The sequence below is a fragment of the Anopheles cruzii genome, chromosome 3 (assembly GCF_943734635.1).
Source record: "Anopheles cruzii chromosome 3, idAnoCruzAS_RS32_06, whole genome shotgun sequence".
In the NCBI taxonomy this organism is placed as follows: Eukaryota; Metazoa; Arthropoda; class Insecta; order Diptera; family Culicidae; genus Anopheles; species Anopheles cruzii.
The window spans coordinates 74,886,380-74,911,578 of NC_069145.1; the positions used below are offsets into that span (position 1 = coordinate 74,886,380).

Below are 25,199 nucleotides of genomic sequence, written 5' to 3' on the forward strand. Positions count from 1 at the left end.
CAATGCACCGAGGCGCACATTTGTTTGCCACCTCCCCCCCGATCGCCCTTCCGTCGCCGAGACACACGACACGAGATTTTCCGCATACGAAGGCGGTGTGGGGCCATATGACAAACGATCGTTCGCTCGTTCGAAAGTGGAAAAAATCGAATCATAATGGCAGCGAGTGCTGCAGCTCGTTGCAGCGGAACTAAAGCGATGCAAGAGTGAAATTAGAAGCAAAGTGCACCCCCAGTGCCCAAGCCACTGGGCCGTATTTAATTGCTTCGAGAGCTCCCCGGGCCGGTACAAAATGGGGCTTTCTTTCATTTATCGACCGTCGCCGGATAGCTACGGGGTCTCGGCGAAAGCCTTACGCCGGGCCAACACGAGATGATAAATGATTCCGCCGAGCCGCGCTGAGGCTGCCCGGCGTTGCCCGGTGAAGCTGCACCGGCAAAAAAGGCAGCTTATGGCAGCCGAACTGTTTCAAAACGTGTTGAACGGCTCAGGTTTCGAAGCATTTTTTCGATGCTGCGTTGCGCTTCAGTAAACCTGCAACAGGAGTCGATTAATGGAACAAATGTTTCCATAATTATTACACCGAGGGAATGGACAAAGCTAATTGACACCATTTCCTGCGATTTGTCGACACAATCTAGTTACCCATAACACGAAACCTCAATCGTCAGCTTAGGTTCCGGTGGTAAGCGAAAGGATGACTTCTATCGAATCGAATCACGAAACAAACGTCAGAGGGTGACTTCAAGCAGCTTCTTGGCCTTGAATTTTACACTGTATTACATCACGCCAAGGCCAGCGATCAATTTAGGATCAAAAAACGGACGAATATCGCCAAAACATCTCTCACACATTCCGGTCGAAGGTTGCCTTGATCAGCTATCATCGGCTGTGGTGACCGTGACACAGGGTTGTGCTGCATGCTGCTACAACCCTACCATGTAGAGTGGCCGAAAAAGACATCAGTTCATGGCTTCAACCTCTTCGGACTTCTGGTCCTATATAGGGTTAAGCATCGACACAAGTGACCGGATATGCGAATATGGTCCCCTGAACTTCCCTTTTCATTGGGAATTAATTCTGGCTCTAAAATAATTACCATTCAGTGGCTCTTGGGCAAAGTTTTGCTCCGTCCATCCCTTCCTAGTGAAGGGTCTCTGAAATCTGAAACTCTACTCAACACGAACCGGTTGTTCGTTCTACACAATAAACACCCCGAGCCCATAACAAGACACCGGACTCACTGGCGAGTCTAGCGTTTTCACTTTCGCTTCACGGCCGACCTGACGGCGACAGAACCAGAACTTCGCGGCCGCGTTCCGGACGGAACCGATTTGCATGAGAATAAAAATTGTAATAAATTCAAAATACTTACTGGTCCACGGTCCAACATGATTGTGTGTCGGTCGGTTGGTCGGGTCGACGAAGAAGGGGATTTGGTTGTGGTCGGTCGCACTTGCGGCGATCTTGAGAGGCCCGCCTGGCCGAGGAGTCTAGGCGCGATTGTGGGCGCGCGGTGCGCTAGGCTTCGTTCGTGTCTTTCCTAACGCAACTCTCGCAACAACTTCTCGCGCACACACTCACGCACGCAAACTTGGCAGCCCGGCAGAACTGGCTACTCCTACGAATGCAAATATGCAGGTTGCTGCTGGTACGGTGATCAGTCAGTCAATCGAACAGAACTTGGAACGCGAGCGCACGGACCCGTCCCGTTCCATCGAGAACGCCTGAAGGGATACACACAGAGAAACTGGTTCTGGCTTGTGGCGGCAGGGGACGGCGATTGCGTGGGGCTACGGCCACCTAGAGCGAACCAGAACTACGAACTACGTGCTACGACGTGGGGTGGTTCGTTCGGTCTTCCGCGGCCCTGAGCCGGAGCCAGCCAGCCAGAACACTGGAGCGCTTCGAACTCCGCGCTAGCGCCCTGATCCGTGTGTGTGATCCTCTGAGCGCCGTTCAGGATACACTAATGCGACCAATCTGGAAGCGAGAAGTTGGAAAGAGAAGAAGAAAAGATCGTGAGCACTCCAACACTGTCCACTGGTCAACCCGTCAACCCGCAACCGTGCGCTGGAAGTCCCGGGCGCGATTTTCCTGGATCGTGGCCAACGCACACACACAAACACGGCGTAAAATTTTAGAGCAATCAGTCCGCGTAGTAGTAACTTGCCTCGCAGTAGTAACGAGTACTCCACTCCACTTAACTGGCGATGAGGCAATCAATCGTTCCCCGGTGCCAGGATCGGTGCCAAAAACACCGACGGACCGATCGGCGAGATGCACCGGGGTGGGCGCGCACACTGGACACGGACATTCCTGAGGGGTCTCGGGGATTTTCGGTGTTAAAAATAGTTGCCACCATCGCGCGCATCGGACATGTGTTTACGCGCGGGATCGCAGGTCCCGGTCCACGGCAACCTGGCTGCGGCCCGGATGCGATTCGATTACACACGATCGGTGTAAACATTCAATTACTCGTCCCCCCGAAGCCCGTCAGGGACGATGCAATTTGACGGGAGCAGCCCGGGACGGGAGTGCACCGATGTGATGAAATTGTTTAACATGTTCCGATTACCGTGGTGTTTGGTGTCCGGCGACCGTACGGGCGCAAGATGCAGTTTCAAGGAAAGCCAGGAGCCGGCCTAGAGGTTGGTCTGGCGTGTAATAGATATATTACAGCCGGGGAGAAGAAGGTACGAAACAACAACAACAACAGCAACCAAATCGGTTACGCTTTCCACACCGCGGGGATGCCGCGGGGACGGATGGAAAAGGGACCAAATTGGAAACGGAGAGAAATTGAGGCACCCCCCGTGGCAGGCGGGCCGAGAGGACGAGGGAAAAGTGTGAAAACTAAAATGCTGGTTGTAAATTAAACGAAGCGAGAGAGAGACAGAGATAGAGAGAGAGAAAAACCTTTCAATTATCTCGATATGGAAGATGGCCGCCCGGAGCGGCGAGCGGGTTGTAAATTGTGGGGTTGCAGCACCAGCGGCAGCCCCACGATGCGCTTCTGGCAGGCGATGTGGAAAATTATGACTGCACACGTCGAAGTTGGAAAGCCCCGGTCCCGGGGTCCCGCTCTCTTTCACCATTATTTGCATCGGTTTGCGGGGGAGGGGCGTTATGTTATGACAGGAGAAAATCCAAATTCCTTCTCCAGCTCCAGCTCCAGCTTCCGTCATCCGTAAAGTAAACAGTAGCGCAGAGCAAAGGGAGCATAAATCGTTCCATAAATGCCGAGGATCGAAACTCGTTCATTGCGTTCCGTGCAGGGATTGCAACAGCATTCCGAACAAAACGGAACATAGTTTCCACACATTACGGTCCTGTGTTCGGCCCCACATCAGGATGATACGATTCGCAGGAATCAATTGTCCCGAAGAGAGTTCAGACAGTTTTTGGATGGAAACGGAATAGGATTTTCACTCAACAAAAATCAACATTACTCAAAGGAAACACTTATTCCGACAAGGCAAACATTTTCTTAAAGAAAGTTACAATGAAAATGGATTTTTTTAATGAATTGCTACGCTTTAAACCTCAATTTGGGACTACCGAGAAGATCGGTTCGGTTTTGGAACCAAAAACTTAAAATGTTACTACTTTGAATGAACCTGATTGACTGATTCTTCCCAGTTTTTCACTCAAATCATCGATTTTATCAGGATCTGAGCCAATGTAGACCATTTCAGCCCTTTCTTTAAATTGTTGGCAACAGAGAGAGCAACAATTTAAGAATTTTATAACCTTTCTCTTGAATTGGTATTTAGTTCGAATTTGGTGGACTTCCGCAAGCCAAGCCCAAATAAGTGTCCCCCATCAGTTAGGCATATCGATCCCATCCGTACCACGGTTCGTCAATGATTTAAGTTTTAATTAAGCATCCTAAAAAACGGTCTCGCCCCCCTCCCAATTGCATCATACCATCGGTCATCGTCTTCAGCCCGCCTCTAGTGCATCTCGCGGACACGGCGCCGATTCGGTGACGCGTGTTCAGGCCTCCGAATCCGAGACACAAACACAACAAACATTGCCGGCCAACTATTTTTAGTGTCTTGGCAGGGCGGCAAGACAACGCCGTTGCGCGCCGGGTTGCGGAAGCAGTGCACCCCGCCCCACGGGGGTCGAGTCCCTCTCGCACCGTACGCCGCGATTTATCTCCCGCTCATCGCCAATCGCTTCCGCGATCCGCGTCAACCGACGTGGCTGTCGATGGTAAACAGTTTTCCCATCGTCTTGCGGGTCGTCGATCGATCAGGAACCGCGATCGATCGCGAGAGCGAGAGAGAGAAAGCGCGATAGGGATGTACTCAAGACGCTGCCGGTTCAGGGTCGGGCTGCGAACCCCGAACCTCCCGACCCCCCCCCCCGTCGGACAAATTGAATTTAATCGAGCCAAAAAGCTGCCAACCGACGCATCGTACCGAACCGGCGGCAGACGGAGGGCAGCAACGCGGAGAGCATCATGTTGGGTTTAGGATGGCCCCGCACACACACACACACACGCAGGTTCTCTGTGTTTCTTCTGGGGTGCGGTACGACGCTGTGCGCCTTTTTTCATGCTCCTAAAATTAGAATAATTTTCACATACAAACCTAATACCCTACCGACGCGGATTTTGGCGTTTGAACCGAGTTCAATTTCGCATCGACCACACGACTCCCCTCGAACTCGCGACCACTCGTTCCGCGCTCATGATAAAAACATATCAGCCTCGTGGCCCACACGCATAACTCTCTGTGTGTGTTTGTGTGCCGGTGATTACGTGATTTTTGGCCCGCGTAATTGGGAACCGCGAACATACGCCGAAATCGGAAGATCGTTGGAAAGTACGGCCATTATTCACAACTCCCAGAGCCATCCGGGTGCGTCCAAGAACCGGATTAGAAACCGAAACACGTCACCACCAGCCGCGAGAGGCAAGGAAGCCTGATGCGGGATTCAATTTCAGGATGTCCTTCCTCATTAGCCATTAAGTTATTCATCGTACGCCGCCTTCTGGGCATCTCGGCATTGATTGCGAAACAAGAGACAACAACAACGGGAGACGACCAATAATTTCGGCTTCACACACACCACGCACCGTGAGAAGTTTGTAACGTTTCACTTTCGCATCCCAGAATGCTGTGGCTGTGGCGTTTGACAGCACAACGGTTGCTCCAACTAGCAGAGAGCTCTGCCCAGACTCAAGTGTCGTCGTCGACCGTTTCGATCACTCGTCTATTCAGACCACCACTCCGGCGAAACATCCGACGAGGCGCGATTTTTAAGAACTTTTAACGGACAAATCGGCGATGGGAACGCACGGCCCAAACCAAGCCAACGGTCGTCGAATTCCATCGAGCCCAAGCTAACGAGCATCAAATTAAGGCACGCGAAGAGGAACCACGGAATAGAGGGACGCTTGCATAACAAGAACCACACGCGAACGGTTAGCAGTTTGTAACGGCCATCGGAGCAACGGATGAGAGGCCTTTGAGTGATGGCGCGTGGAGGCGCGCCTTTTTGCATATCTTAAGCCCCATCTTGAGACACAATAACGAGAGCCACCGAAGAAACGGAGGAAGATACGCCGAACGGGGTAAAAGTCGTGACAGGTTTGCTGCGCCCCACGTGGAAGGTCGCAGTAGGCGCCGCACCAGAAGATGCAACCCACGAAAGGTGAAGACGCCACGTAATCTGCTGATAATTGAGAAAACATACATACACAGCACGGGTGCAGGAGTTGCGCCAAGAACCACAACGAGCCGGGTTCCCAGCGGGTACACACAAAAGTACCAATTAATGTCTTCCGGCAGCACCCGACCCGGTGTGAGCCGCGTGACGAAACCGGTTACCGAGCATTATCAGCTGGCACTATCGGGCGGGTGCCGGTGGAAGATACTTAAACCATGCTTCTGCTGTGTGTATTCCCCAGGTCACACCAGACCCACCGACAGCTGGCCAGACCCCGAAGCGGTAGGTGACACGATAGTCACGGTTCCCGGGCGGCTCCCGGCGGCCCCAGCCGTTCGGCGCAACTCGTGGGATGATGCGTGGCCCGGTGTCGTAAAGTATGATTACTTAATTTAATTAAAATTCATTGAGTACGGCCCCCAGACGGCAACGGGGGGCCGGCAAAGGAACTGTGTGACGGTGAGCCACCACCAGGGTTCCGGGGACGCAGATTCGGCTTGGATTGGCGAGAACCGGTAACCGACGGAACGAGCACCATTTAAAGTAAAACGGCCACGCAACGGCTTGTCACGCAGTCTCCGCTTTGCATCGGCGGGGGGGGAGGCCATTGACCTTGCGCCGAAAATTGTACAATTAAACTAATGATGACGTCGTCGCCAGTGCGAGATGAAGCAAACGCCAACGCGCTGGACGGCGGACGACGTTCTGATGGACGTTGCTTGTGTCTGGCGGGTCAAGACGCCCCAACATTAATGTTTCGGCGGCCCATTCACCCGGTTAACAACCACCACCAGCGTGGAGCCCTACACAAAAACCCCAAGAAACCCTTTCGGACGGGATGACGACCATCAATTTGAATAATTTCTCCAACTTCAAAACCCGCGTCCCATTCAGGTCCCAGCAGACACGCAGCACACCTGGTCTGGCCATCTGGTCGCCGTCGTCGTAAAACGTGATGGGAGTGTAAATTGAAAGAGTGTCCCAATCCACCCTCATTACCGGGCTCAGTTTATAGGGCTCTCGTCAAGAGGAGTCTCTCTGGGGCCGCCATTGGGAACAAACAGTCCTGTGAAGGTCATTAAATTTTAAACGCCAACGGTAAAGGTCCTCCGCACTGTCAGGTTGACCCCAAGCGGACCCGAAACAAACGGGACCTAATCTTCGGGACCCTCCCAACCCGTGATGGCCAGGCCAAGTTAATGGTCGCTAATTGAAGGCACTTGTTTCGGGAGTCGGCTTTCTAGGGTGCTTCTCCCTTCTCCCCGATGGAGGTTCTACTTTCACTTTCCGCGCCTCAGTGTGTTCCGGCTCGATCGTGGCTTTGCATCGTGGTGACGCACTCTGTGTGTGTGGCTAACGGTTCATTACCCACGTGAAGCACACGACGATGATGTTCCAAGACGACGATGGGGACGATTCTAATTAACACCGACACCGTTCGTTGCGAAGGCGAACCAAAAAGGCGAAACCAGAGCAAGACGGACCGAGCCGCGTACGTCTGCTCCTTAGAGGAGGTTAACGAACTAAGACGTCGAGCCGGGCCACTCCCAGCATCACGCATCACGCCGGCGCGACACGGTTTGCGCGAGCGAATGGAAATGAATTATTACCCGTCGCCAGTAACCTGAACTTGAGCCGAGGTGGTCGGATGGTGGGTCGTCACTGCGACTGCACTGCGCACCAGAAACCAGAACCCACGGGGGGGGGCCGCGGCCAGAACGAACCGGCTTAGCGCTACTGCGACTGCTACGCCTTAAGACCGAAGATCCGAAGTGGAGAGCTCCTCGTTTGTAAGAGGCTGTGGCGACTAAAATTACCACACACCGACACGCCAATATTAATGAGCCAGCAGCAGCGGTGAGTCATCCCGATCCCGTAGCCCGGGTGTAATCCTAACCGGGTGGACCGGCCTAGGTCGCGCGGCTAGAACACAGCGGCCCAGTATAATTAGTGAATTGTTTCCTGTTTCGCTGCTCCAGACTCGGGAGACCGGCGTCTGGCAGTTGATGGGCTTGAAGTGGCCCGCCTCGCCTGGGTGTCGGAAATCCATCACTGCCGCGGCCCGCGTCAACACGGCTTCCCGCGGAACGCTCGTCCCGAGACATCATGCTTTGCGGAATGGGCAACAAATGGTAGTTTCGGTGACAGCCAGCAATTGTCCGTGTCACGTTGGGCCCGGTTCCACTTCATTTTCGGATGGCAGGTCGGGGGAAGCTTCTTATCTGGACATTATGAGGTAATGAAACGCTTGTGATGTCTGTCGGTTCCGAACCGCTCACCGGACTTCGCCAGTCGCGGAGGCGATTTTTGTTTCTTCTGAGAATTTCGCTTTCATTTCGCAGATTCGGCCCGACGAGCCGATGTCACGAAATAAGGCGAAATGGATGACTGGACGCCGCTTAAGTTGAGGTCAGAATAAACCCCGATCGCTAAGATCGGTTCGATCGATCCAATCCGAAGCCGGGAGCCACATGCAAATGCACTTTGCATGTCCTAAATCCTACGCGTCGCGGGTGCATTGTTGATCGTGTTCTACATGCCCGGCGGCGGGGGATTTGACTTCTACCGTACGCTCTCCGCAAACGAGCGGAATCATAAAAGTCACACCCCGAAGCAGCAGCCAACAAAACGCATTCGCAACGCCAACGTTGGCCACACAACCCTCGCGTTTTGGTCCCGAATTGAAGTCAGGGACGCGAGCGCGCCAAGACGCGTTCATCCCCCCGCGCTCGAAGGGATCCCGATGGCGTCATCTTACGCGCGCCCTACACGCTGGCGTAGATAGATTGCCAGAGATTAGCATTCCGAGTGCGCACAGTTTAATTTGTGTGTCCTTTTGCCGTTGGGCGTCATATGTTAGGTGCGGGGGGCTGATGAAACCACACAGCCTTGACAGCATCTGTAGCGTTGCGTTGCGCCACTCTCGATGGCCCTACGAACAGCGAGTAGTATATTTACTAACCCGTTCCCCGGCCCGGGCAAGAGACCCCGCGTTATGCGGAAAAAAAGCTTTCCACCAGAATTACTGCCATATTATTCTGGGTAATTTTATGGAAATGATGCCAGCCTAAGCCCACTTTCTGCGCACAACCCAAGACGTGCCGGGGTTCGATGTTGGGGATAAGGCCTATTTCGAGTGCCGCCTCTCATCCGGGGGGACCTGCTCTTGCATGCAAAAACCGGATACTCTATTAAAAGAATAGAAGCACCCCAGAAGAGGTTCGCTGATAATGATTGTCACGCACACACGCACGCATCGGATGCAGAAAACCAATTTCTGATTCGACGACCTTCGACGAACGGCGATCCGTTGGTGCCGCCAGAAAAAAAAACCGACAAGAAAACATCGGTATCAGCACGTCCTTTCATAACGACATCGGGGGACACCATCGAATCCGTAGTCACGTTTCCAATGAACTTCCGACCGGCATCCACCGGGTTCGGTGCTGTCGAAGGTTGCGCTACGAAGGTGCACCACCACCGCCGGATGTGGACCGGAGAGATATTCCTATTTATTGCCGTACTTCCGCCATTTAATATTTCATACCTCGCCGAGTCGTCGAGTGGCACGAGCAACATGTACACAGAGCCGCGCCACTTCACCTCACGACACGGACACGATACAAAGTGGTGGCCGGAATGGAACCAGAATAAATGGAGTTCGATCTCATCGCAGTGCGCTCGCTTCATAAGTAATGCTCAATTACACTTAATCCAATCAACGGCTCCGTAACGGCAACGGACGGACTGTTGGGTTTTGCCTTTTTGGCGAAAGTGTGCAAATTCTTATCCACAACACATGGCACATGATGCATCATCTGGCGTGTGTTGAAAGCGTTGTTGCGCATGCAACATGTTCCGATGGCGGCGCTTTGGTGCACTCGAAGCCGTCCTTAATCTTTCTACGAAAGACGATAAGAACTGGGGCGCACGCGAATGGCACTTTGACGCTCGCCGTTGGTTATTCATTTTCTTGTTCTGCAATGTTTTATGGTCGGGAAAGCAAATGCCATTTATTGGGTGGCTTTTATTGCATTACGCTCGTGGTGGATGGTGGTGGTGGATCATTTTCTGTCAGTATATTACGCAAATCGCCTGGTAGGCCTCGTTAAAAAGAACTGCTTCATCCCAGAGAGAGTTCCCCGATGGCCTTCGGATGTACGAATCGAATTTTCATGTCCGCGGCAACGGAGAAAATCTCCGATTTCTAACACACGGCTCCGGCGGAACGTGGCACGTCCTTGAAAACATCTCGTGCTGCTCGTGCGGCCAATTTTCGCCTACTCCGAAGGACTCCGAAGCACCGAAACACCAGCCACACGTGCAGAAATCCATCGACTCGCTTATCGCTCGAGGCTTGAAGACCTTGTTGGCCGGATGAGTTTGAGCCTGGTTTCACCTCGTACCTCGACCACTGAGAGGCAACCACCACGAAGGCTTGAGAATTCGCTGCTCGTGAATCAAAATAAAGCCCAACCGCGACTGAGTAAAAATAATTAAAAGAGCCGCACAGTGAAGCAAGGCGAAGTGAAAAATCCCGGCCGCCGCCAGGGGAAAATCCCTGCGTGAAACGGAAAACCGGAGGTAGCGTGAAGAGCCGCGCACTGTCACGGACACCGCACGCACTCGTCTCAAACTCACTTTCGTTGCACAACCCGGACCAGCGCGTCCGGAGGTCTCAGGGCCGGGTGGCGATAATGGCGCGCGTTCGTCGTTGTGACTACGGTTTTCATCCTACTTCGAACGCGATCGAAAATCTTTCGTCACCAGCGCGTCACGGTTTGTGCCACTAACGAGAAAACCCAGAACACGAAAACTCGGATCATCCCGGCTCCCTGATGACTGGTGGATGGTTTTCGAAATTTGTCGCCGTTTTGTCGACCGATGACGGACGGACGCGCGGTGGGTCGCGATTTTCACGCGAGCGAGTTCAGGACGACGACGGCGACCAAGAAGACCAAGAAGTGGAAGGAAGGCAAACAAACTCTCTCTCTCTCTCTCTCTCTCTCTGCCTCTCTCCAAGCGCCGGTGTTGCTCTATAAACGTTATTTCAAAAATAGAGAAACAGAAGACACCCTCGAAGGCCCGATCGTGCTTCGCGCGTGTGACAGGTGTGCTGCTGCTCCGACTGGTCCGATTATTTTTCACGGCTTTTCGTGGAAACGTGGAATATTTTGGCCGGGTTTCTCCGGAAAAGCCAAGCCGCTGCGAACTTTTCCTGCGAATTATGACACTTGGCCCATTATGACACTCTCGGAGTGGCAATACTCTCGGCCAACTGTGATGATGATGCGAACCGGTTCAAAGCGTCACCTTCTCGGGTCTTCAGAGAGTATCACGAAACGTCAGAAATAATTAACGCATCACGTTAGATCAATATTTTTATTTGGGAAATGAACCTCCACGCGTTGAAATAAGATTCGTCGACGGCGATAGAGTGAAAATGATACAAGGAGATCTAATAGCAGAAAAGAAGATAAAAAGTAACAAAATCCCAATAAAACCTTTCGGTCCATCTATTGGAAAAGTAATGAATTACTTTTGGATAGATCTGATGTGTAAAAATCAAGCTCAAAACCTACTGACCCACAGTTTCAGTATCGCAGAACTTGAAGCAATGTTGAATCGAATAACTGGATAGAAGAATTCGGAACTTGCTGTAGAAGTTATTTTCAATTAAACTGAGCACAATAATCATTCTAGGAAAATTGTGTTCCCAAAGCACATCCTTCGGCGAAATTATTCCCAAAACCACAAAACCCTTTTCTTCAACTGATTCCCCGAGTGTATATTTTTTAAATTGAATCAAAACTATGAAACAAAATAATTGCAAATACCGATTGCTGACTGAGCGGAGTGGTGCCATTTCCGTGCCCACCCCCCCCGGGCAAAGGAAACGGGCGATGATTGTGTTTCATTCAGCGTTTCCAGTGACCCAGACACTCATCCGCGCACACCCCCCACCGTGTGCCCTTCTGTCCCCCCGTTTTTGAGGCCATTTCCGCGATTCTCGTGTTCCGGTGGTTGTTTTTGCCATTTTCGTCGTTGTGTTGTCGTTTCGGGGCGGCGGCGCGATTGGCTGCAATCGGGGAGTGTCGAGGCGAAAAAACGGCCGCAAAAAAACTGCACTGCGCGGGGCTGGATGCAGTTTTGCAGGACCCTCGGGTGTGCTGGTGTTTGGTTGCCCTCTTTGGTTTGCTGCTACCCACCAAACCAGTTTCCATGGCGCGCGCGGTCCTGTCAATTCGGTGACCATCGATTCCCGGGACGTCGCGAATCGATACGCCACCGGGTTTGCACAGAGCACCGGTTTGGGCTGCAGAAGGTCGAGCCCCGGTCGGGTTCCCGGTGCCCGATCAGTGCGCAGTGTTCCGCAGAGAGAGAGAAGAGGTTGGCCGTGGTACGTCTCGAGTACGTCGAGACGAGATTACGCCGCGACAAGGCTAGCCGGGGGTGTGCGCGATGTGCATCGTCAGCATCGTCATCGCATCATGTTGCAACAAGATCCACACCGTGTCCCACTTTCGGAGGAGCCCCACGCGGATCGTTCTGTTGTGACTCACCGGACCCGAGGTCGTCGACGCGGCGACAGATGATGCTCGCCTCACGACGGCCATCATCGGTAGTCCATTAAGAATAATCACGGTAGCGCGCGAATGAGTCAATCGTTCGTCGAACACCGACCAGCTGATTCAGCCCAGCCAGCCACGGTCTGTGTCGGAAACCCCCCGTCTGAGGACTTTGAACTTTGACGCTTCCTGGAGCTGCCGCCGTCATTTCATCCGAGGTGCGTATTTCCGCGATCTGTTACCAAGCACGCCGGACACGGAACATCATCGTCATCATCGTCGGAGGGGGCGAATGTTTTGGAAACACCCGAAAAAAAAAACCGGCCATCAGAGTTTGGGCGCATAACAACAACGCGTCTACTCGCGACGCGCGAAACTCGCACGCGCAACATTGTGCGTGGTAACATTGAAAATCTATTTTTGGCACCTCTCAACGCCGGCGATGTCAGTTGGCGATGCGGTGGCCCTTGGATGCGGCGCGGCGAAATGTTCCCGGCCCTATTTTTAGCGCCTCGCCCGAAACCCCGTCCCAGCATAGCCCAGCCCAGCTCAGAGAGAGATTAGCGGGATCCGCGGACGAAGCAACGGACTTTCGACACTTCCCTAACGAGGACTGGTGACAGGGCACGGAGTGGTACCAGTGTGTGACCTAGTCAACCGGTAACTCCCGGAGGCAGGACTTTCTCGGAGTTTACGGTGGGGACCACCAGCATAATGATTCACGAAGCGGGGTCCTAGGGTCTCTCTCCGGAACGGCGTGATTCACCGCAAACAAGACGAACCAAGCGCCAAGGCTGTTAATTGACCAGTCCAACAGTGCGGAACTACGGATCTCCAGCCGAGATACCAGGCTGAACAATAAGGTTTGCGGTTCGATAAGAAAAACATAAATTTATGGTTTGAAATACACTTTATTATTCAGTATCGTCTCCCTGACCATCACTACGCTTGTTCCAACTAAATTCCAATGCCGAATTAGATGCCTAGGCCTTATACTAAATTCTTTTCAGTCATTCTACAATTGTCCAATACGATATCTTCTATTTTTCCTACAATTTCAGGTGTTGCTACTGTTTTGGACGTCCTTGACGTGGATCGCTTCAAGGGACCATGATTGAATTCAGCAACCTATATTTCTACTGCACTAATTGAAGGCGAAGAGTCCTTATATACTTTCAACATTCGTTCATAAATTTCCTTTGCTTTTAAACCTTCCAAAAATAAAAGTTCAATCACTTGAAAATACTTGATTTTTTCCAATACTGTGACATGTCGATACTAAATGGCTGTAAACAAAGGACGAAGTGACAGATTGAAATGAAACTTCAGATACGTTCATATGAAGAGTGTACCAACATAAGTAGCAGTGCGCTCTGTTATTGAACCACAAAACTTATTGACCAACCCAGTACCTACTCATTTCTAAGGCCGCAGCACTTCCTGGGAACCCGCAGCCGTTTAGTGACACACGCCCGTTTAATTGACGCTAATTTTTTTACTGCAACCCGAGCCAGATTCGTCACGGTTTGCTGCGAAGAATGATTTGGAACCCTCAGCGTTCTACGCCGCGACACCTCACTCTCTATCGCTCCGGTTGAAACCGGTTCCGCGATGCGTGGTGCCTTCGAAATGGCAAACAGCCTCTCGGGACATCAGCCCGACCAAACCGAGGACCGACCGACCGGTAATTTATTTTATTGGTCACCCCGTGGTCGGCACCTATCGGTCCGTTCGTAATTTATTGTGCACGCAGAGAGCGAGCGCGTAGATTAAAATCTAATTACCGCATGTGGAGTGATTCCATGTTTGAGGTCCGGCCGCGCAATGCACATATTTCACTCACACACGTCGGCTAGTCGCGACATTTAGCAGCCCGCCGCTTCCGACGGCAAAGAAATCTCTCTTGGCATCTTCGTCGCGGACAAAGACCACAGCGGCGCGGATAGTTTCCAGCGACCCTGGAACGGTCCAGTGACACCGTCCGTCCGTCCAGTGCCGACTGACGAGGAGGATGCCCACACGCGGTGGCGCGTCCTTCCCACGGAGGAGCCGGCGGGTTATCGGGAGCAAGGTCTTACGACCTCGACACTAACGAGCGGCCCTCGGTCCCTCTGTGGGTGCTCAGCATCCATCGACCCGGTCCGGGGTGTGTACACTCTCATCTCATGGTTCATGGTCGTACCTTCTCCTCTAAGGATCCGATTCTGATCGGTCCCGGGGCCCAGCGAGTTGAGTGGAAGCAACTATAGTGCTACACCCGTATCAGTTGAGCAACCTAATGTTCCAGGCGGGTTCCATTTTGACCTTCTACAAAAAAGGGGCCAGCGTCCCTCGCAAACACCTTGATCTGATATACCGATAACCTATTTCGTGCGGTGTCCCTAATTTGTTGGGAAACTATCACTATCTACACACGACGATGCAGCACGCGTGCACCGCGCGGGCCTCACTATCTCCCTGTTGTCGGCGTCGCGGCAATCACAAACATCCCGCCCGGGCGATTAGATTTCACCTTGGCGTGTGCGTGTGGAACGAACCGAAAAACTGGAAAGCCCCTAGAGCGCACCAGAGTCACGACCAGGAACAGGCTGGCTGTGGAGGGCCTAAAAAAACTCCGAGGCTCCGCGCCCGATAGAGCCTCGGATGGGCCGCGAACCGGTCGAGAGCGCGACACCATATCAGGGGCGGCCGCGAAGAGCCCCCGGGCGACATAACTGTACTCAGGGTTGTGGTGGGCTTGCCGTGCCGTGTTCAGCTGTTTCGCACACACCGACACACAGACGGGCACGGCATCCTTCCGTTCCTAGAAAACGGGTGAAAAGGCCGTGAAAGTAAAATCTCGCCCTCCCGAGCCTCATAACCGTGAGCTTCTCCAAGGCAAGATGTAGCCCGCTCGGCATCCGATTCGTGGGGAAGACCGAGGACCGCAGGGAGGCGCGAAGGGAGCACAGACACACACACACAGGCACAGGCAGCTTGACAAGACAACTTGAGCAGAACTTGAAAAACGAGTTGCACTCTATGAATTTCTCGTTCCGTTCGCTACAGGAGCTGAAGTGGCCGCGATGCTGGCGTGGAGATGTACTCGGCAGCGTTACGTTGGCTCCTCGTTTTCTTCTATTTACATTGGTACCGTCAGCAAGAAGAAGCAGAAAAGGGCTGTCGCTGTCGCTGGCTCGCTCAAAGAGCGCCACTGCAGTGCAGAAGATAAATTGTAATATAAAACGCTGGACTTAGGCCCTGGCCCCTGGAGTGCTTTATTGGATTCTATCCACCCCCGGGCCCGGGTGTAACCTCTACCTGACGATGACGGTGTCCCATAGCAGTAAGGTGTGCCGGGCAAATCTTGACGCAACAAGACGCTCCTGTCCATGAACCCATCTGGAACCCTCTAGTCTAGAGATCGACGTGAGGCATCCATAAATGAAGTTTCAATAAAAAAACAATTAAGTTTAAGGTCGCCCAGTCGCCCGACCGCAACTTTCCTTGACGGTCGGGTTGCGTAGGCCGCATCGTAGACGTCGTCGGCCTCGATTTTCCGTTACTTCCTCCCAGATACCCACGCCACAAAGAGGCTAGTCCAAAAGCCAATCGAAACTTTCGCTCTTGATTGGGCCGCGGCCCGCCCGAGGAGCTTCTTTCCGATTTCCTCGCGGTCAGCGATCGCTTCACGCGAACTTCACTTTCGCGCCCGCGCGTGTCCTCTCCAAAAACCAACAGAGGCGCACGGTTCATCGGGTTTTCGGTGAAGGTGAAACCAATCCACGGCGGGGGGCGCCCTTATCACGCATCACAGCACCGCACACGCAATCAACGTGCCGACGCCGACACAACACACAATTAGCACCATTAGGGGTGGCGCGATCGGTGCCACTTTTTCCCGTCATCGCCCCACGAGACGTCTTTCCGTCCAGTACGTCTAATTAACACCCCGCCGAACTGTGCGCGCGATCTGGATCACCGGGCACAACCTTGTCCTTCACTCTGGTGACGATCAACTCCGGGACCGAAATCTTCAACCGTGCGCGAGGGCATCGTCCTGCGCGCCGACACCCAATTGATAACACACTCGCACAATGTTTGACATTGCCAATCATCGTCAATTAGCGAGCTCCGGGTCTCAACCGCCTATGGCCTAGTGGTCCGCTTATCACCAGGAAGTAACTCGGAGTCGGAGTAACGCACTCTCTGTCGGCTGCTCGGGTAGATCACGATCAGGAATTGGCGCATTGGCGCAACCGATCGGCCAAAGTCCACGCCCGACGCGCGGACGCGTCTATCCGCGTTGTAGTTGTCTGTGTGCTAGAGCCCAGCCCAGCCCCCCTTGAACTGCCAGTAGTCCCTCTGAGGCTGTCAAAACGAAAACGACAGATAGACGCCGACTCCGAGAACGTCTACCGAGGGGTAGCCGCGCGATCACGGACGGCGATGGTTGTTACACTCAGGCCCGGTCAAGGGTCCCGGGCGGGCGCACACACATAGCCATTGTGCTTTTTAATGATCGTAACCGGTTCAGCCGCCGAGGACCGCGGAGCACAAGAGGCAACCCACCGACGGCGAGGACGGAAAAGAGAACGAACGAGATCAATAACCCCACACCGGGAATATTCTGGGGGCACAAGAGATCCGTCCGTCCCTAGGCCCGGGACACGATGATTCTTGATTCTTGATTCACAGCACGCCCAGCGACGGCGTTGGCTTTCCTCCCGGCGCGCGGGATCCGACATGAACGATCGCGATCGGACGACGGGACGGCATGGGCGTCGTTTCCTGCGTTCGCCGCCGACCCAGCTCAAGAAACCCAACCCGTACCACTCTCTCTCTCTCTCTCATTCTGTCTCTCTTTCGCTCCGGGTATCCCCGTGGAGACCCTAAGAAGCTACCCGAACGACCGGTTATGTGTGTGAGGTCGTCGGCGGCGGCGGGTTCGAATGACCTACGAATCTCGTGGAGTCGGTTCTCGGAGTTTGGTAGATTGTATTATTTAAATTTTAACTTCCTTCCCAGGGGTCCGGGGTCCGAAAGGTTGGTTGCCCTGTCCTAAATTCTAGACGCCCGCTCTCTCGATGGACCTGAAGTAGCTCCACATCGAGCGACCGCTGGATGGCTGGCGGCCTCGTACGTCAATCGGTCAATTAATGATCCATGACTTCGGCCGGCAGGTCCCGGGGTCCAGTTGCCGTGGGAGAGGCCGTTGCGCCGATTCTGCGCAACGTAGGTGTACGCTGCCTGGGTGTGCAGCTCAAGAACTGTCCGGTTGGCGACCGGACAACCCACCAATATTTGGTTCCGAACCGGCCCCGTAACACGAAACTATGTAATTTAAGTCGCACTCCAAGTGGATGCCATCGGAAGTGCACACCAGACATGTCGGGGAAGGCCAACACAGCATCGAACACAAAATTGACAGCTCAAGAGGAACATTCGCAGGATGCCCAGAAGAGGGCACTGTACCGGCTCTAGGTCGGTTCTTTGGTCGGTGTCCCCCAAATCAACAAACCTCGCCCGCTCGCGACTGTACCACTGACCGCGAGAAGGTTTTGTGAATGAATTCCTCCAGCTCCAGTGGGCCACCTAACAATATGTTGTTGAGTTTGTCTAAAATTAGCCACAAACCTAGCGCACCCACCATTTCGCGTTCCGGGCTGCTGTTGACTTGGAGTAACCTCTCAATATCGGAACCCCCAGAAAACCCTGACCCGTATGCCGCTTGACGGATCGATCGGGCTGTCCGGATGAGGCCAAACTTTGCGAAACACTTTCACGATAGTTCATGCAGCTCGCGGATGGCTCTGCCGCTCGACGCGAACCTTTCGCCAGGACGCCACGCCGCTTCCTGCGGCGGAAAGTTAGGGCGGACGGGTGGACGGGTGAAAGCTAACTTCATTTAATCTCCCGGTCAACAAAACCCCAGACCCGCCGGTGGTTATCGTTTCCGAAGCCGAGGCCGAGGAGAGTAAATTTAGATTAGGCTTACATCACCCTCGGCCTGATGGGGCTCTCTCGATGTTGACACTGTCGAAGCGCTTCAAACGGCACTTGTTGTCGTTGTCGGCGTCACGTTGGCCACGTTGGCGTTCGAAAGGTGTTTGCTTAACCTCTCGTTTATAGACCACCCCCCTACGCAGCCTGGCCCGTCCCTTGTCTCGTGATTTTTTATGTTATTATTATTAAAGTTTCGGGTGATGCGTGGCGTGGCGTGGCGCGGGGCAGCAATAAATCCATTTGTCTGGCGTCGTTCAAAGATGGCCACCACCCCCCGGGGGCCATGATGATCGCCCGTCGGAAGATGAAGCTATTAGGTCCGGCGCAGGAACAACAAATGACCCCGGCACTGATTGAACATAAAACTTAGGACCCGAACCCCAGACAGGATAGCAGGTTGGAACAGAGGTTTCACACGTTTGGTGACATGTTTCATCAATTTTTCAATGTAATCTGTCAATTAAGCGGGTCATCAAAAGGGCAGCACTACTAAGCTGAGGCGTGCGATTCATTTACTAAGTTAGAGGCGACATTTACCATCTTTCTTAACCAGATGGCATGAACTACGCCTGTTGTTTCACGAAAAATAAACCCCAATTGTTGCGTAAAAATGCATTTAATGGTACGTCCTAGCTTCCGGCACCAGCGCACCTGGCGAACTTACTAGAAACTATAGCTAGAACAACGCACGCACATCTAGTATCCTTAGAGTCGATGTAAAAGCTAAGAAGAAACGGGCAGTTCGCGACAAACAGTGGAGAAAGAAAGATCTATAATTTTTGAGCTCCTCGTTTCACATTACGATGTAATAAAAGAGGTTCTACAAAAAAGGTTTTTAGTTTGTCGCTGACTCAAGAATGAATAAATTTAACAACAATGTTGCGGGTGATTGGAAAAATGGGTCTGATAGAACCGGAAGTCTGCGTCGCTTTACAGGCTGGATCCTGAATGTTCAATTCGACCATTGTGGCAGAAAATGCGAAACAAACATGTATCCTTGTGCCATGAAAAGGTAAGGCAAGGTTAGAGATCCTTAGGCAATCACTAAGAGATCTTCGGCTTATCTCACTTCCAATCGAGCGCGAACGTGGCGCACGCGACCTGACGACATCGATGATCTAATTTTATGTACCCCGAGCGAAGAGAGAGTCCAACAGTCAACAGCCCGAATCATATCACAGCACCACTGGTATTAAATTTCGTCATTGTGGCCCCACAAAACGCGGCTTATTAGAGTGGCGAGCGACACCGGGATCGCAAGAAGTGCCGACGGTGGCCACAGAAGTTTCGCCACCCGCAAAAGGCCAAACAATGCGGCGGCGGCGGCCGGCGAAGCAGCAATGGCAGCCGTTAGGTAAACCCCTTTTGGGTGGCTCGCGGTTGGCCGGCGGACAATTAGCAAGTGCGCGAGGCGCGGCAGCCTGCGCCGCGCTGCGCAAGTGAGTGAAATCGCAGCGCGGAGGCTTTCATAAAGTCGCCGATCGTCAATTCAATGCCTTCTTTTTTTCGCGACGCCCCACGAAGCCTTCTTACGGTCCATAAACCCCCACCGCGTGCAGTGGGCCGCACTGCGCCATTCACGCACGCACGGCCGGCACCCCGCGGTGCGCGCGTGTCCGGCACGTGATTAGTGAAGCGGCGAAATAAGGTCGTTTTCGCGGGGAGAAAAGAAAACAACCGGCCACCGGACCGGCCCGCGGTGTGTGTGTGTGTGACACGAATCCGTGAGAATTCGTGAGCGGGCGGCGTCAGGCCGTTTTTCACGCTCCTCGCGGATTGGGAACGCGCGCGCATCGGCCTCAAGCGGGCTGGCCTTCGCTATCGTCACGTAACGCCGTCGTCGGCGGCGGCGGATGATGTGGAAAAACTTCCACCCGCCGCTGCGGTGCGGAACCCTTTCGATTTTTCCTCTCCAACCTTGTCCCATTTTCCAGCCCCTGGTAGCGATGCACTTTGCTGAGACGCGCGATGCGGTCGCGCTCTAATCAACAGGTTGCACAACACACCAGAGTCCGCGAGTCCAGAGGATTAATGCGTTTCGCGGATCGCCGATAGAGGGCCGACGTACGCACACGGCGCGATGCATGATTTATCGACGGCCACCGAACGGCGTGGCGTTTCTATTTCTTGGCCCCCTTTTGCGACAATCTCCGCGGACCGGACCGGGTTATCAGCGTGTTCCCAGCGGTCGCCACCGGGAGAGATTTGTTTCCGGAAATGAGGGTCCCCTCGATCGGATTAGCGGCCTGCAAACTGCATCGCCGGGAGTCCGGGAGAGTGACGGGGCTAATTTATTGCCCCGATGCTGGACGCCGGCTTGTTACGAATAAATCGTCCACTTCCTACGCAACCCGGAGTCGCAGAGAGAGAGAGAGGACACGGTCCGGTCCGATGGTTTGAAAGCGAAATCCTAAAATTAGTAATGCACATGAGGCGAAATGCCGCATCGAACCGACTTTCCTCTCTCTGTTTCTTGGGCGTTGGTTTTGTTTATTTATGTTGCTTTGGTTGTTTTACTTAGGCTTTTATCAGTCATACAGCGAAACACCCCGAAATGAGGGTGAGGTCACAAACCATAGGGTCAAACGGAGCGAACAACGAGAAAAGCGTCGGGCATTGCACAACCTACTGAATCTGGCACTTTCGACACACCACAAATATGTGCACAACTAATGAGGACCAAAATCTTGAAGAAAGTGTTTTTGGGTCCGTGTCGACCCATCCGAGGAGGTGAGTTGACCAACGGCTTGTGAATTCTTCGCTCCGCAGTCTGTAGTTTCAATGTCAAAACTTCAGTCCTCAAATCGACGAGCGAACCAACACTTGAACTCACTTTGATTAGAGCTCTAGACAGTAATTAGTGAGCTCCCGGATTTAGTGCCATTTCTTTCTATGACTCATGACATGACCAACCCAACGGAGCCTGGCGAGCTAACCGGGGTTCGTCAGTTTTAAACAGAGTCCATGTCTCAGATGCGTATGTAAGTAGTCTATACGAAACACGTCGGTTCGAACCCTCGACATAGCCTCAAAACTTTGCTATGGCGCACTCTTCCCGTTCTAACATAAAAATAATTGACCAACTGAAGCAGCTCTTCCAACTCTTCCAACCAGAGCCACGGTTTCGAGTCCCGCACCCGGAAGCGCACCATAACGGGACCCGCACGGCAGACTTTTAACAGCACAACAATATCCGGGTAATTTGTAGTCCAAGTTTCGTTCTGCACTGCCCTCTTTCTCTGTCGCAGTGGCCGGGATGGTGTAAATGGTCCCCTCCCGGGGCTACGGAACCGAGTGCGGGCCCGGGCGGGGTTGACAAACGCGACAAACGCATCGGGCCAGTCCGTTCTGCTTTGCTGGGCGCGCCCCGCGCTCCACCAGGGGGTTCCACGAACCATTGTGTCCCTCCTCTCTCTCTCTGGGGTGGGGTGGCTGATAAAAGGGTGGCCAAATCATTGGCATCGCCACCCATCCTGCGGGCGTTCGCTTACTTTCATCCGTCGGTTTTTCCATCCGTTTTATTTTTTTGAATACAGGGAGAAAGGCACACACGTCCGTCCGGCAGAACAACGACCGGCCATAAACACACCCCGCCGTACCAGGCGCGGGTTCCGCATCGTTGACTCCGCTAAACGCTGCGTTTTAAGCGCCGCGCACGGTGTCCAAATTTCTCTTTCTCGAGGGAGAGAGAGAGAGAGTCACGACGTGCGATTGCATGATCCGAAGCAGCAGCACCAACATCGATCGATCTTCGGGACGATCTTCGCGAAAATTGGCCCAAAACGGTCGCGCACGCACGTGCCCGCTACGTTACGCAATCCCCGGCCATCGTTTCTCCGATTTCGCGGGCCATCCCGGGGTCCGACGTGGACCGGAAGTTAGTGTAGAAATGCATCAGAAACCCGCTTATGCCCCACAGGGTGTTACGTGACAGTGGGAAGCCGACACTCGAAAAGCCCCCTGGTGGCCTCTGCTGCTTCTTATCATATTATCACGTGTGTTGGCGCACGCGGTTGACGAGAAAGCCAACGCTTTGCATCCCACTCACTCACAACCCGCCCTTGTGTTCGTTGATAACAACCGGAGTGGTCCGGACCAACGGTGACCGCCAGCCGGGCGTTGGTTTACAAATTTTGAGATTGATTGAGATTGATGAGGGCATCGAAAGTAAACAAAAAGTCTAATCGAACGCAAACAAAGCTGCCCTAAATCTGGTGCAACGCGCACGGTGCGGCAAAAGGGTTCCGAGATCCGGAACGGTAGTCCGTTAACTCGAAGGGCGCTATTCGTTTGGTGAACATATTTTAAAATTTTAATAGAAGTAAAAATGGGTTTTCTAAAAGAGGTTTTAAACAATCTAAGACCACTGAATAACATTATACAAGATCGTCCCCAATCATCAGATATAAATCTACACGAACAAGACTTGTTCCTTAACGAATTATTTTTTTTCTTTCATCAAGTTCATCAAGTGGCCAACTACCGAGTCACCACGGCCAAGGATGGCCACCTACATGTAAATTTTATGGAAACACTGCACCCTCGACCTCAATGCCTTTCCGATCTGCCTCCTAATTTTGATTTAGACCACATATAGCCGAAAAGTTCAACTCCTCATAATGATAGTCAGAGTCATACGAATACCATTCTTTTTAATTTAATTAGCCTTAGTTAGTTGCCGAGACTATTTTAAAAAGAGGACAGACTTGTACAAGACTTGTAACTTCAATTTTCGTCGAACATTTCATTTCATCAACATTTCGAACAGCTTTCATAACCCTTGATAATTTGCCCGATTGCAAACTCACTTTTGTCGAATATGTTTTCAATATTTGGTCGTTTCGCCACTAAAACTCATATTGAAGGTCAATTGACGTTCTTCATCGTTTAGTTTCGAGGTTTTTATCCGATCTTACGAGTTGAGAAACAATTTAATGTCTTGTGAATCATATTTTTGCTCAGATTACTCATATTAATATACCATATACCATATACCTCATAGCTCTTAGAACCTTAAACTTAGCAGTTAACAAAATAATAAGAAGTAGCCAATGCAGGACAGATCTAGGAACTTGCTTGCCGCACTCTGCCCCATTCGATGCGGTGAACTTGCCTCACAAGAGATTTCCTTTCGATCTAATGCTCCCGAATCAAACCAAAACATGCATTCAAAGCTAAAACCACCCCAAAACACAGATTATTCATCCGAAAGAGAGCAAAAACAAGACTCCCAAAGCGGACAACAAAAAAAAAACCTTAGAAAACAGACCCAGGCAGGCAGTACGACGATGATGACGGGTGGTGGCGTATACAAATTGTCAAACTTTTCGCCGAAAAGCCGAAGATTCTTATCGCGAGGTTATGACTAAATGAAGCGTCCAACCCGGACCGACGACCCGGATGCCCCCCGGCGCCGTCGCCGCCCCGCGGAGCTCCGGTACACAAATTCTTTCGTAACGCCAAGTAAACACCGAAAGCGTCCTCTTCCGGCCGCCGTCGTGCGCTCCACGCGAATTGCATTAGTAATTGGTTATAATTTATGGAAGCCACAATCGGAAACTCATCGTTCACGGGCGGTCCCGGAGCGCGGCGCCACGCAAACGCGGCGCGGAGAAAACCGCGGCTTGGTGCTTCGCGATATTAGTTTTCCGAGGGCACCGTTTTCCCTCTCGCGCCGGGGCGCGTTACTAGCGGGGCCAAAGTTTCGTAAAACCTCAAACGGGCCGAGGGCCCCAATGGCCCCCCCACGGGATAGAGGAACCATCGCAGCCATCGAGTAAATTGTATAACAAGTTAGTTAGACAACTAATTGATCACCAAACAACAGCGACAAATGTGTGTCCCTCCGGCCCTTTTGGTGGGTCCCACCACAGAGAGAGAGAGAGGGAGAGCGATTCCCTCTCTAGCTCTGTCTCTGTCGCACTGGTTCTGCAGCATGAAAAAGACCCAAACATAAGGCCCCACATTCGCTTCGCTCTACATCGCGACGCCGTCGTGGCGTTCGTTCCGGGTTTCCTCTGAGTGTGGGGACCCCTCTGGGGGGGGGGGGGGGGGGGGGCGGGGGGGCGACACAACACAACAACAAAATGCGCATCACACACACACACGCGGGCGAGCGTTGTGTCACTCACTTTCGCCGTCTGGCCGCCAGGGTTGTCACTACAACCGGCTTCCGGGGGCCGCTGTCGAAGGGAAACGAATGAATTTTCAACGCGCGGTTTGAATTTTCCGACCCCACCCCACCCTATAAGGGGTCTCTCGGCCCCCTTCTTATGTCTGGCCCCGGTCGCGGTGTGGGTGTAATAAATAAAAAATTTATTACATTCATTACAATCGTCACACACAGCGGTCGTCGGGTGGTTAGGGTCCCTGCGTTTTCGTTTTCGGTGGGTCCCTCGACGTGTGCGTGTGTGTGTTGGTTTTGGTCGCCCTTTGGTTTACTTTTCGGTTTCGTTACGGTTTGTTTATATTTTTAACCCCTTTCTAGGGGTCCTTTAGAGAAAGACAGTCTCGGCGCCGAAAACCCGAAACCTGGTGGTTGTTGGGTGCAATTAATGTTTTGGTTTTTCCTGTTTTCAGCTGCGTTGTTTTTTTCGGGCCAGCTGCTGCCGCAACCCGAATCGCACACCAAAACACACAAACGCACACAGACAGGAGGAGAGCCTTCATTTGCATTTGTGTGCGTCCTCCGAATGCTGATAGTAATTTACGATTGTTTGGAAAACCCGTCACTCGGGACGCCGTTTTTTCGGGGGCCGGAGGTCCTTCCTGCTTTTGGCGTACCCGGCCGTCCCGCGTTCCCGGTGGGGTGAAAGTTTTCCCCGATGGCGATTAGCGGAGTGCCGGTGGAGTAGGTGGTGGCGGTTCCCTTTTCATCAAAACTTTCCTGAGCTGAGGTTGTAACACACAGCCGAGGGCCGAGAGAGGCCATTTGTTGGTGGGTTCGATTCCTTTTCGTTTTGA

At 52.7% G+C, this 25,199-nt stretch overlaps 1 protein-coding gene across 5 annotated transcripts in view; it reads right to left on the reverse strand.

Annotated features, from left to right (window-relative positions):
* Nucleotides 1-25,199, reverse strand: part of LOC128274445 (dual specificity tyrosine-phosphorylation-regulated kinase 2) — a 59,800-nt gene that overhangs the window by 19,941 nt on the left and 14,660 nt on the right. For 2 of the 5 annotated variants that reach the window (XM_053012652.1, XM_053012653.1), the window contains one exon: nucleotides 1,376-1,983. The exons of the other annotated variants lie outside the window; for them this stretch is intronic. In XM_053012652.1, the coding sequence (XP_052868612.1) occupies nucleotides 1,376-1,393 (18 nt within the window). In that variant the 5' untranslated portion in view covers nucleotides 1,394-1,983. The remainder of the gene's footprint in view (nucleotides 1-1,375; nucleotides 1,984-25,199) is intronic. 5 annotated transcript variants of the gene reach the window in all.